This window comes from Notamacropus eugenii, chromosome 4 (assembly GCF_028372415.1).
Source record: "Notamacropus eugenii isolate mMacEug1 chromosome 4, mMacEug1.pri_v2, whole genome shotgun sequence".
In the NCBI taxonomy this organism is placed as follows: domain Eukaryota; kingdom Metazoa; phylum Chordata; class Mammalia; order Diprotodontia; family Macropodidae; genus Notamacropus; species Notamacropus eugenii.
Genome location: NC_092875.1, coordinates 56,234,365 through 56,248,694, shown reverse-complemented (window position 1 = coordinate 56,248,694; position 14,330 = coordinate 56,234,365). Strand labels below are relative to the sequence as shown.

At 38.8% G+C, this 14,330-nt stretch overlaps 1 protein-coding gene across 1 annotated transcript; it reads right to left on the bottom strand.

Moving 5' to 3' along the window:
• Positions 1 to 432: 432 nt before the first annotated feature.
• Positions 433 to 1,512, bottom strand: LOC140499555 (olfactory receptor 7C1-like). The gene has a single exon (XM_072601149.1). It carries the CDS (start codon positions 1,510 to 1,512, stop codon positions 562 to 564), a length of 951 nt encoding a protein of 316 aa, XP_072457250.1. The 3' UTR covers positions 433 to 561.
• Between the last annotated feature and the right edge of the window lie 12,818 nt (positions 1,513 to 14,330).

The window sequence follows — 14,330 nt, the reverse complement described above, 5'->3', positions numbered from 1 at the left end:
ATATCTAAATTTCTTAATGGAAAGGAATAATTTTGCTTTGGTCTATAATTACTATATTTCCTTCCATAGTGTAGGAACTTAATAAATGATATATATTGGGTTTCCCATACTTTTGCATATTTACAGATTACAAAGTATTTGTATATGTGCCAAGTCATTTGAACCACAGGGAAACAGGAGATATAACTATCTCCACTTAACAATTAAGGAAATTAACATTCAGATATTTCAAGAGACTTGCTCAGTGATGTACAACTTGTACATGGAGGAATAGCTCTTGTGACATCACATATAGATTGCTTCTGTAAACCAACAGATCTTTTCATGAAACCAAACATGGTATGTGAACTATCAATGTCATGGCAGCACTAAGAAATAGTGTCCATGAAACAGATGGTCAATGTCATCTAAAGTCAAAAAGAGAAGAGACAGGAAGGAAAGTGGGATGCTGAGGCATGAAAACTTGAAAAAACATGAAAAACATGAAAACTTCATGTTTTCAAACTGAGAATTATGACTATTAGCGTTTAGGGGTAAATTGTCTGTGCAATAATCTCAGGTTTAGCTATGCCCAGTCACTGAGGAAGCCAATCTGCTAATGAGTCCTCTCAGAGCATTCTTTGTGTCCTTATTCCTTAGGCTATAAATGAAGGGATTCAACATGGGAGTGACCACAGTATACATCACAGAGGCAAATGAGCTCTTCCAAGAAGAGTGTGTAACTGAGGAACTCAGATATACTCCAATACTTGTTCCATAGAATAGTAAAACAACAGAGAGGTGAGACCCACAGGTAGAAAATGCTTTACACTTTCCCTCAGTGGATGGAACCCTCAATATAGAAGAACAGATCTGAGTATAAGAGAAGAGGATCCCTGTGAAAGGAAGAACACCAAGAAGTCCAGTGGTTAAATACACAAAAATATTATTGATATGGGTATCCGTACAAGAGAGCTTGAGAACTGGAGTAAGATCACAAAAAAAGTTTGAAATTTCACGTTCTGAGCAGAATGACAGTCTCATCACCAATAGACTATGGAACACTGCATTAACAAGACTGATACTCCATGACAGTAAAATCAGTAGACCACATAATTGTGGGCTCATGATAGTTACATATTTCAGAGGGTGACAGATGGCCACAAAGCGGTCATAGGCCATCACAGTGAGGAGTAAGTTATCTGAACAAGCAAAAAGCATGAAGAAGCACATCTGGGTGAGGCAGCCAGCATAGGAGATGGCCTTACTGTGTGTCAGGAGGTTCACCAGCACCTTAGGGACCAAGGTAGATACCAGACAGAGATCCACCAAAGACAGGTTGGAGAGGAAGAAGTACATGGGGGTGTGGAGGTGGGAGTCAGAACCAATGGTCAGCATGATGAGAAGGTTCCCACCTACTGTGACCAAATATATACTCAGGAACAGCCCAAAGAGGGACAGCTGATGCTCTGGCTTCTCAGAAAATCCTAGAAGGAGGAATTCAGAAACATAGGTTTGGTTGACTGGTCCCATGCAGTTTTTTTCCTGTGAAGAAAGAAATGATAAAAATGTGTTAAAGTAAAAATACAGATAAATCTGACTTAGATGGGGAGGAAAGTCCAGGACTTGGATTCAAAAGACCTAAATTTGACCAACAGATTTCTCATATCCTCCATATACAAATCTGAATGGTTTCTTCCCTTAAATAAGACTCATTTTCCTCATGAGTAAAATGAAAACGTTGTATTAAATGATTCATGAGATCCCTTCAGGCTCTCTTATTTTATAAAATTCTGATAACCACATTTAGAATTTCAAGCTTATTTTATGGGATATATATGTAGCTCTATGTATGTATGTATGTATGTATGTATGTATGTATGTAACTAGATGATTTTTTTTCCCACTGTGGATCTGAATGCCCTTCAGTTTATCAACATCCTTTCTAAACTCTGGTGTCTAGAACACAACAGTGGAACTACTCCTGATGTAACCTGATGTAACCTGATGTAGTTGTATTATCATCTGAGGAAGGACAGAAAGGATGCCCTGAGAGCATGCAATAGAGACTCATTTTCTTATTCCTGGAAGCTATCTCTTCCTGCATCCCAAAATGACTTTTGCTCAAGATTTCCTCTAGACATATCACACTTTTAAGTCATATTAAGCCATATTACCAAAATGTCCCAAACCTTTGCATAAAAATAACTATCTAACCATGCCTCCCCAATCTCTTCTTTATGAAGATGATATTTTTACTCCAACTATAAGACTGAGGCCATACTTTCCCCAAGTGAATTTCAGCCTCTTACACGCAGTGTAAAGCCCTTAGTTATAGAGAACTTTTTTCACACTCTTGCATTCATTGCAATTCCCCCAGCTATTTTGAAAGTTTTGCTTCCTATCACTGCCATCCATCCCAGTTTTGTCACAAATGCAAATGTCATAAACAATTTAATTTCTATTCCGTTATACACGTCACTGATAAAAATGCCAACTGCACAGGGCAAAGCACAGATTCCCCAAGATGTTCTGCAAAACTAACAATGAATCATGAATAATGACTCTCAATTTTTCTCTTTGTTTTTTATTTTAACATTTCATTTCTTCCAATCATATGTGTAAAAATTTTTTAATATTCTGTTTTGCACTTTTGAGTTCCAAATTCTCACCTTTGCTTCTCATTGATAAAGTAACCAAAATGATAAAGGTTACACATATCAGACCTACTATAGTTTTAAAAAATTTTTTCTCCAGAATGGTACTAAAAAGATCTCTGGACTTGGAGTCAAGAGAGACTCTGTGTTGTTTGTTTCTGCTTTTGCAGTCCTGGTTTGTTTGCTATTTGTCCTCCCTTCTCAAAGAGGACCAATGACTTCACAAAGGTGATATCTCAACTTGGTTGTAAATTAGGTTTAAGTGAGGCAGAGCTGCAGTCATCAATGGCACCCTCTCCTCCAGAGTCGTTGAAGTCCAGCAGCAAGAAAAAACTCAAGATGACTGATTATGGCTCAGGACGCAAAGGGTGACCACTGGAGGATTGGTAAAATGACAGGGGAAGACATTATTCATTTCAAGGAATGTAACAAATTTTCAATAACTCCTGGACCAACACAGAAGTCAAGCAAAAGATTATTCACTCTGATTAAATTTCTTGCAAATACTTTTTAAAAAACATATCAATCACAAGGTTTTGGTAATATTGACGCTAAAGATACTATTTTTAAGAGCAGAACAGTCTTTATTGTGGTCTGGGAAAACATCTCTTTTCTGTGACCTAGCGCTTTGTCCAATAGTTCACTTGTGTCCTAGCCTTGACCATTCCCTTACTAGCTATTGCCTCCTCCTTTCTATCCTGCCCCTTCTCTGGAACGCCCCATCTCACCAAATTTCTATTCCACTCCAGATACTACTATTTCCCAGCTATTTGGTGTCTCCCTATCTGTAACCTCATAGGAAAAATAGCATTCAGACATAGCTTGACAGGACATCTCCACTCTCTATGAGATAACAGAGATACTCTAATATTAGGGCCACTTTGACTACCAAGCTGAGCACTCTACCCTTACTATATAGCTTCATGAGATGCCCTGGTCAGAGATCTCCCAGGGACAGCCAAATTCTGGAAGCAGCTTCTCAGCACACTATGAACCCTTATCCTCCTACCAGGCCCTGAAGGCCATTGTGCCCAAGTGACATCCATATTTTCCCTCTTTCCCTGTCCTCCATCTCAATATGAAATGATTAGCAAATTATCCAGGCCTGTTGTCAGTCCTTGCCCCAAAGTAAAAAAATGAGGGTAAGTTAGTAGACTGCTCTGTGATCTTTCCCAGCCTCCCTCTGTTGAGAGTAGTTCCATTTAAGCCACATGGCTTTCCCTTAAACGAGTCAAATAAAAAGGCCCACTATTTCACCACAGATTGGCTCATCTTATACTTCTACATAGCGACTTTCATCCTAGAATTGGATCTTGATCATCGTAGATATTATATTAGACAAAAGGATAACGTCATAAGTACCCCTTTCAAACCACTTGATAACCTCTTATTAATCTACTTTGAAATTATTCTATGTCTGATAAACAACATCAAAGTCAAATAAACAGAAATAGAAAAGAGCAAAGAGCTGACCAAAGAAAAGCAAGGTCCTATTAAATTGACTGAGTTTGATAATACATTTAGATAATTTAAATAAAACCAGATTTCTTTTCAAAATTTGTCAGCATAACTCCATAATCCTTTCCTCAATTTAATATACAACATCCCATTAAAGACATTATTAAAAATGTTCCAGTAGGTATTCAGGGCATTATGAAATTCAAGCTACTTCTTCAGAAAATCAGAGTAGATGCTTATGAAAATTTCAAGATTGACATTGTTAGTTGTGTTATAGAATAAGTGGAAAACACACAAACTTGAATATTTCCAATATGCCCTGATTTTATTGTATTCTAGTAAGAATTATAAGTCCTTAATAACAAAGAATCAAGGAATTCTTTGTTGCAATTGTTGACAAATGTGCTCAATTTGTAGAACAAGAAGGTATTTAATGATCTTCCTGGATCCTCCTCAGAAAACAAGCATTTGAGTACATAATTACCTGTGGGGCTGCAGTAGGCATGCAAAGCAATTTCTATCTTCTCTCTAGTCATCCTCAGTCAAAAATAGATGACATGGCACTTGTGTGGATGCAGCATGGAATTTCTTCATGCTGTTCTCTATGTCTAGACTGATGTTTCTCTTCATCGGCCTTTTTCCCAATCCTTTCCAAGACTGAAGGCCCAGACCAAGTCCCACATTCTATCTGAAATCTGTGTACCTCAAGACATAAAATTATTCACTTTCCTCTGAAATTAATCACACTTACACTCTGTAAATCCCTCATCTGGCTAAAACAATACTTCATCTACCATTTCCATGAGTCTTAGGTTTCTTTGAATTTCCCGCAAAACACTGGTTCCCAATCTCTGAGCTAACTACTTCTGGGAAGATACGCAGTTGTTTCCAAATATCTTCAAATGCAACACGCACCAAGCATGTTTACTTAACTCTGCCTTTGGCTCTACCAAAATATGAGGACTGACTCAAGATAAAAAAAACCATGCTTTTGTAGACTGTGTGAATAAATGTTCCATATTTTTCAAATGTTCTTATGTACTTTGTGATTAATGAAATAGAAATTTTGTTAAAAGAATTACTGCTTGAATGCTTTATAGCTTTTGATCATTAAGCATTTTTGCATTTATTAATTTTTCAATTACTAATACTGTAGCTACTATCATATAGGGCTTTTGCAAAATTTTCTTAAACTTTCAAAAGACTCTTCATACTCAGATCAAGAAACCAGTCTTACACATAGATGATGGCTTACATATAGATGAAATTCAAACAAATATCATTTGATTGAATAACAACATTGATTTATTGACCAACTACTATGTGTTTGACACTGTACTATGGAAACAGGGGGACAATTATCACTGCTTCCTATGCTTGTAGCATAAACTGTAGTATGGAAGAACAGCCCATTCTTTTTTTCTTTTTAATTAAGAACTGGACACTAAAATGTTACTGTATTTTTTGTTTTCCTTTACTTCCAAATTTATTTCCTCATCAAGGTCCCACCTGAATATGACTTACTTACTATGTAGCATAGCAAAATACTACATGAAAGATACCAAATTTTATCCTGAATAATTTATTTTGAGTTTTGGAGTCAGAGAAACTGAGTTAATTTTCTTCCCTGATAACTTGCTTATCAAAGAATAAAAATCCTAAATAAGAGTATTAAAGCTACATCTTTGTTTGCATATAGAAGAGTAAAATCAGGGAGATTCATAAGAATGGAGCAGGCAACACGCAAAAGATGAGAAGGTGTCACTGGGGAACTCACTCATCAGTGACCAGAGCCCAGAGCCCACGGTACGTATGGCAGCCAAAACATGATCCTAGGAACAAGGTGCTACTTTGGGGAACTATTGAGAGGGAGGAGAAAGGGAATTTTGGCGGCTGTGTGCACCTGGGTGGGGTTCAGTTATAACCACATATGAAGGAGAGTAGGACTTACCCCATCTTCCCACTCTCTGGAATCAAGTCACAGCCTACTGGGGGTCATTTGAAGATATCCCAGGGGTCCCACACACCCATTTTGGAAACTAATGCTGCAGAGAATCTCAGAATCCCTAACACCCAGACTCCTTTTTCCATGTCCTTTTCCTCGATCTTTTCAAGCATTCTTCCTCCTAATGGGGGTAAGAAATTCCACTCTATCACCACCTAAATATATCTATCTGTTTTTCCTCAGCTTATGGCAAATGACTCCAGCTTCCTGATCATCTGTGATGGAGAGTGCAACATATCCTTTCACCCCTCTTGCCCAGGCTACTGTCCATGGTGGGCAGGGAGCCCTGTAAGCAATTGAAGTTCAGTTTGAAAGTTATGCTACAAATCAATAAAATCGGTGGACTTAGGGAACATCCATGACTGGCAAGGAAGGACCTGCCTAGTGCCCCAGGACCCTGTCTTTGAGAGTTAGAAAAGGAACCCCTCTACCCTTACTGGCACCATTTGGGGACAGTTGAGATTTGATTAACCTGAGTTCTGACCTGGGTCCTGGAATAGCTTTTGCTCAGATAGGCTGGACCACACTGCACTTGGATTTCTATTACACTAACAGCAATGACGTCTACGCAATTCAAGTGATTTGTACGTACCAAATATTTCCATGGAAAATAACACCCTGAATGCTCATAAGAACACACTTAAGAATTAATGGACATGGTTTTTGACATTTAGCAACTCTTCTCCCTCTTCTTAACAATGCACGCAAAGAGATTCAAAAGCTCACTGAAGAAAATAGATCTTTCAAAACTGGAATGGTACAGATGGACGCTAAGGACTTTATGAGAAAGACAGATATCACAGAACATAGCGAGAAGATTCGAGAAATGGAAGATAATGTGAAATATCTTATTGGAAAAGCAACTGACCTGGAAAATAGAATCAGGAGAGACAATGTAAAAATTCTGGGACTACCTGAAAACCATGATCAAAAGAAGAGCCTAGACATCATCTTCCATGAAATTATCAAGGAAAACTGCCCTGAGATTCTAGAACCAGAGGGCAAAATAAATATTCAAGGAATCCACAGAACACCGCATGAAAGAGATCCAAAAAGAGAAACTCCTAGGAACATTGTGGCCAAATTCCAGAATTCCCAGGTGAAAGAGAAAATATTGCAAGCAGCTAGAAAGAAACAATTCAAGTATTGTGGAAATACAATCAGGATAACACAAGATCTAGCACCCTCTACATTAAGGGATCGAAGGGAATGGAATAGGATATTCCAGAAGTCAAAGGAACTAGGACTAAAACCAAGAATCACCTACCCAGCAAAACTGAGTATAATACTTCAGGAGAAAAAATGGTCTTTCAATGAAATAGAGGATTTTCAAATTTTCTTGATGAAAAGACCAGAGCTGGAAAGAAAATTTGACTTTCTAACACAAGAATGAACCATGAAAAGGTGAACAGCAAAGAGAAGTCATAAGGGACTTACTAAAGTTGAACTGTTTACATTCCTACATAGAAAGACAATATTTGTAACTCTTGAAACATTTCAGTTTCTGGGTACTGGGTGGGAGTCATACACACACATGCACACACGCACACATACATAGAGACAGAGTGCACAGAGTGATTTGAAGAGGATGGGATCATATCTTAAAAAAATGAAATCAAGCAGTGAGAGAGAAATATTGGGAGGAGAAAGGGAGAAGTTGGATGGGGCAAATTATCTCTCATAAAAGAGGCAAGCAAAAGACTTATTAGTGGAGGGATAAAGAGGGGAGGCAAGAGAAAAACATGAGGTCTACTCTCATCACATTCCACAAAAGGAAAGAATAAAATGCACACTTATTTTGATAGGAAAACCTATCTCATAATACAGGAGAGTGGGGGACAAGGGCACAAGCAGGGTTGGGGGGGAGGATAGAGAGGAGGGCATGGGGAGGAGAATGCAATCTGAGGTCAACACTCACGGGGAGGGAAAGGATCATAAGAGAATAGAAGTAATGGGGGACAGGATAGGATGGAGGGAAATATAGTTAGTCCTATACAACACAACTAGTATGGAAATCATTTGCAAAACTGCACAGATTTGGCCTATATTGAATTGCTTGTCTTCCAAGGGGAAGGGGTGGAGAGGGAGGGAGCTAAAGAAGTTGGAACTCAAAGTGTTAGGATCAAATGTAATGTTCTTACCACTGGGAAATAAGAAATACAGTTTAAGGGGTCAAGAAAGCTATCTGGTCCTACAGGACAAAAGAGAAGATGGAGACAAGGGCAGGGAGGGAGAATAGAGGAGAGAGCAGATTGGTCACAGGGGCAACTAGAATGCTTGGGTTTGGGGGGGGAGGGGTTAAAAAAGGGAGAAAATTTGTAACCCAAAATTTTATGAAAATAAATGTTAAAAGTTAAATAAAAAAAAAAACAATGCACGCAAAAAATTGATGAAATATCAACACATTTCATGACTAGGGTTCAGAGAAGGTAGGCAACTAAGTCAAGATCCCCAAGATATTTGGTGGCAGGGCTAGGAATTACACCTAGATCTCCTGATTCTGAGTCTATCAGACTTTGTATCTGGTAACACACAGAGCACTGGCCCAGGGATGAGGAAGACCCAAGTTTAAATCCTATCTCATATGTTTACTAGCTGTGACCTTGAGCAAGGCATTTAATCTGTTTGCTTCATTTCCCCCAAATGTTAAGTGAAGATGCTGAAAACAGCTATCTTATATTCTTTTTGTAAAAAGCAAATGAAATAATATTTGTGAAAGAGGCACAGAGGAGACAATATAATTGCTTGTTCCCTTTCCTCCTCCCTCTCCACTTCCCTTTTTCTACACATTTCATCATTCTCCCTCCCGCTCAAGGACTGATATGGGTTCTGGGGTTTGGCTTTTAGAGACTCAAGGATAGTTTGAAATAAATTGCACTACAGCTTGGATTAAGCTCAGATTTGGATCGTATGAGGATTAGTGAAAGCTCTCTGAATTTCTGAAGAAAAATCAGCTGCCTCCCTATTCCCAAATTTTTCCTCCCTCCTCTCACTCTTCCTCCATCATACTTACTGGGAATCATGGAGGAAAAAGTATTGGGGACTCTGTTTCTCTCCTGTGCTGTTGAAAAGAAGGGCAAGATAGAGAGCATCTCTGCATCCTAGAAGTAAAATATGTGACCTCTGACTTAGTGACTAATGGGACAAGGAGAAAAAGTAGACTCTTTCGTGTCCTATGACAAATTATCTGGGGGTTTGGAGGGCAGGAGGGAAATAAAAGAAATACTTCAGAAGTACTAAGATTTTCAAGATTAAATCCCCAAAGCTCCTAATTTAGAAAAATCATACAATTTTCATTCCATTCAATGAATAGTTCAGATCCCTGTGGGGCAGGAAATCCTGGCAGAAAGCTTCCTAATAATGAGACCTATATGACAGTGGAAGCCAACATGGAAAGTTTCCAGCAGAGACTTGATGACGCCTCTGAATTGCTAGAGACAGGATGCATTCTACAGCTAGGGATAAGCTAAGTGACTTCGGTGTTCTTCTGGTTCTAACAACCTCTGAATCTTTGTATGTGCTTTCTTGGAACCAGTGAGCTCCCTCATTACTGGAGGTTCCCAAGCATAGAAGGGATGATCACTTTTCTGTTGTACTGTAGAGAGAATTCCTGGCATGTGACATGGTGGCACTAGGTAAATTTTAGGTGCATCTTGGCTCTAAGAACCAATCAGTTCCTTCATAAAGTAGTGAGTTTCTAATCAATAAGCTCTTTAAGTTAAGACTTGATGATTATTTTTAGGTTTGTGAGCAATCAAGCTGGAGCCATGTACCCATGTTGAAATCACAGTTCTGCTACTTGACTTCTATTGACATGAGTTTCACCATCAGTGAAGTGAGAATCTTGGACTACAGAAACTCTAGCCTCATTCTCAGTGATAAATCAATCTGATGGTTCCATAAACCCTCTAAGCACACATTCCTAAGATGTTCAGGTCTGAGTCAGACCATGTGCTCTATGGATTCTCCATCATTTCAGAGAAAGTAAGAAGCTAAAATTTTCAACCAATTCCCTGATTTGGGAAACATTAGTGTGTCATTACACTCTTATTCCATATTTTGTTCAACCTTTCCCCAGTTGATGGGCACTCCTTTACTTCTACTTTATTTGTCTCTACAAGCAGAGCTTCTCTACCTGTTTACCTGTTTTTGTTCTCTTGTGTCCTTTTTGTCTTTCTTTAATCACTTTCTTTGATATACAAGCACAGCTATGTAACTCTGGGGGCAGAGTTCCAAATTGCTTTCCAGAATACTTAGAACATTCTTGCAATTTTTAATTAGTGGAACTGAAATGATGGGTTCCACCAATTTTTCATTACTGCGACCATTTACCTCTAGCCCCTCCAAAATTTGTCATTTACCTTTTCTGAGAACCTTGCTATTCTGTTTGGTGGAACCTCAGGGTTGCTTTAATCTGCATTTCGCTAATTTTAGTGATTGGATAGTTCTTCCAGATGATACCTGATAGCCTAGATCTCTTTTCTGAAAACTGCCTCTTCTTATCCTTTGACCATTTATTAGTAGGGAATGAGTCTTATTCAAATTTTGAATCGATTTCCTTATATTCTTGGAAAATGGGACTTTTCTTAGATAAATTTGCTCAAAGTATTTTCCCCGATAAAATATTTCCTTTCCAGTTTCAATTGTGTTGGTTTTGCTTGTGGAAAATTTTTCATTTCATAGGGTCAAAACTATCCATTTTGTCTATTCATTTCCCTTTTCCTTTGTTTCATCATAAATTCTTTCACTATACATAGATATGAAAAGTAATTCCTTCCCTGATCTTCTAATCGGTTTATAATGTGACTTTTCACATCTAAATGATTTATTGACTTACAGTTTCTCTTGGGTTGTGGTATGAGATGCTGAACAAAACATTTGCTTTCCAATTTTTGTCAAAAAATAAGTCTTTACCCCCAATAGATGAGATCCTTGAATTGACTGTAATACTCAACTACTAGCTTCATTTGATGTTGTGTTCTGTGTACCTCATCTACTCCACTGAACAACTTATTTTTTTAATCAGTGCAAAATCATTTTGATGATTTCTCCCTTGAACTTAATGTAGTTAAAAGTTTGGTTTTCCTTTAATTTAATAATTTTTTAATTAATTTATTTAACTTTTAACATTCATTTTCACAAAATTTTGGGTTCCACATTTTCTCCCCTTTTGTCTCCTCCCCCCACCCCAAAACAGCGTTCTAATTGCCCCTGTCTGCCAATCTGCCCTCCCTCCTTCCCCAGCCCTTCCCTTTGGAAGGCAAGCAATTCAATATAGGCCGGATCTGTGTAGTTTTGCAAATGACTTCCATAATAGTAGTGTTGTGTAAGAACTAATTATATTTCTCTCCATCCTGTCCTGTCCCCCATTACTTCTGTTCTCTCTTTGGATCCTGACCCTCCCCATGAGTGTTGACCTCAAATTGCTCCCTCCTCCCCGTGCCCTCCCTTCCATCATCCCCCCCACCCTGCTTATCCGCTTATCCCCCACTTTCCTGTATTGTAAGATAGGTTTTCATACCAAAATGAGTGTGCATTTTATTCCTTCCTTTAGTGGAATGTGATGAGAGTAAACTTCATGTTTTTCTCTCACCTCCCCTCTTTATCCCTCCACTAATAAGTCTTTTGCTTTCCTCTTTTATGAGAGATAATTTGCCCTTTCCATTTCTCCCTTTCTCCTCCCAATATATTTCTCTCTCACTGCTTGATTTCATTTTTTTAAGATATGATCCCATCCTCTTCAATTCACTCTGTGCACTCTGTCTCTATGTGTGTGTGCATGTGCGTGTGCATGTGTGTGTGTGTGTGTGATCGCACCCAGTACCCAGATACTGAACAGTTTCAAAAGTTACAAATATTGTCTTTCCATGTAGGAATGTAAACAGTTCAACTTTAGTAAAGTCCCTTATGACTTCTCTTTGCTATTTACTTTTTCATGCTTCTCTTCATTCTTGTGTTTGAAAGTCAAATTTTCTTTTCATCTCTGGTCTTTTCATCAAGAATGCTTGAAAGTCCTCTATTTCATTGAAGGACCAATTTTTCCCCTGAAGTATTATACTCTGTTTTGCTGGGTAGGTGATTCTTGGTTTTAGTCCTAGTTCCTTTGACTTCTGGAATATCCTATTCCATGCCCTTCGATCCCTTAATGTGGAAGCTGCTAGATCTTGTGTTATCCTGATTGTATTTCCACAGTACCTGAACTGTTTCTTTCTAGCTGCTTGCAATATATTCTCCTTGATCTGGGAACTCTGGAATTTGGCCACAATGTTCCTAGGAGTTTCTCTTTTTGGATCTCTTTCATGCGGTGTTCTGTGGATTCCTTGAATACTTATTTTGCCCTCTGGTTCTAGAATCTCAGGGCAGTTTTCCTTGATAATTTCATGAAAGATGATATCTAGGCTCTTTTTTTGATCCTGGCTTTCAGGTAGGCCCATAATTTTTAAATTGTCTCTCCTGGATCTATTCTCCAGGTCAGTTGTTTTTCCAATGAGATATTTCACATTATCTTCCATTTTTTCATTCTTTTGGTTTTGTTTTGTGATTTCTTAGTTTCTCATAAAGTCATTAGCTTCCATCTGTTCCATTCTAATTTTGAAAGAACTATTTTCTTTAGTGAGCTTTTGAATCTCCTTTTCCATTTGGCTAATTCTGCTTTTGAAAGCATTCTTCTCCTCATTGGCTTCTTGAATCTCTTTTGCCAATTGAGTTAGCCTATTTTTCAGGGTGTTATTTTCTTAGCATTTTTTGGGGTCTCCTTTAGCAGGGTGTTTACTTGTTTTTCATGCTTTGCTTGCATGTCTCTCATTGCTCTTCCGAGTTTTTCCTCCACCTCTCTAACTTGATTTTCAAAATCCTTTTTGAGCTCTTCCATGGCCTGAGCCCATTGAGTAGGCTGGGATACAGAAGCCTTGACTTCTGTGTCTTTCCCTGATGCTAAGCATTGTCCTTCCTCATCAGAAAGGAAGGGAGGAAATACCTGTTCACCAAGAAAGTAGCCTTCTATAGTCTTATGTTTTTTTCCCTTTTCTGGGCATTTTCCCAGCCAGTGACTTGACTTCTGAGTATTCTCTTCACACCCACTTTGCCTCCAGATCCTCCCAGCCAGCACTTGGGGTGTGAGATTCAAATGCTGCTTGCCAGCCTCAGGGCTTTTGGCAGGGTCAGGGCTGCTATTCGTGTGAGATTAAGTTCAGGTGCTCAGGTCAGGGCAGGGCCGCCTCACGGGCTCAGTTCCCTCAGGGGGTTTATGCAGAGACCTTCAACAATGGATCCGGGGTCCTGCCTGCTTGGGGAGCCCCGGTCTGTTCCCATCTCCACTGTTGCCTCCTGAGGGGGCCTGAGTTATGGGGGCACCCCACTCCCCTCTCGACCCTCCAAGGAGACCCTCTCACTGACCCCTGTCACCTGTGGGTGGAGGGACCCACGTGGCCACTGGAGATTCCATCCCTGAAGCCCGCTCAGATCTTTTCCTCTCGGTGCTGAGGCCGCGGCAGGGCTGTACTCAGCTCCCAGTTCCGGCGCCCAGTCCGCGGTGCGAAGGACCTTTTGCGAGAGGTTTGCAGGTCTCTCTGGAACAGAAATCTCCCTTGCTCCAATGTTCTGTGGCCTCTGGGTGCAGAATTTGCCATGAGTTACTTTTTTGTAGATGTTCTATGGGTTGTGGGTTCGGAGCTATGTGTATGTGCGTCTTTCTACTCTGCCATCTTGGCTCCACCCCTAATTTAATAATTTTATTGACAGATAATTTCTAATAATTTCCTTTACTTCTTCTTCTCCTTTTTTGATTTTTCTTTTTCCATTTTCATATTAATAATTTGGTTTTAAACTTTCCTTTTTGCTTAAACAAAAGTATCTACTGGCATATCTATTTTAATGTTTATATGGTTGGTCATTTTATTAATTTTTTTAAGTGTTCAATTTCAGGAATTTTTTCTTTAATTTTCAAATTCTTTACTTTTAGCATTTAATTCACTTTAAATAATTTATTTTTTGAATTGTTTTTTAGTTGAATGCCCAAATTATTTATGGCTTCTGTCTTTCATTTCTTTCTATTTCATTTTTCCAATTACACATAAAAAAATTTGACATTCTTTAGTTTTTTATTTCCAAATTCTCTGCCAACCTTCCTCCCCTGTCCCCTTCCTCATTGGGCAAGCAAATCAATATAAGTTATACACATGCAGTGATACGGAACATATATTTTCATACCATCATGTTGTGAAACAAGACAC

Coding starts and splice junctions, on each gene's coding strand:
- LOC140499555 (XM_072601149.1), bottom strand. CDS start 1,512: ATGGGACCAGTCAACCAAACCTATGTTTCTGAATTCCTCCTTCTAGGA.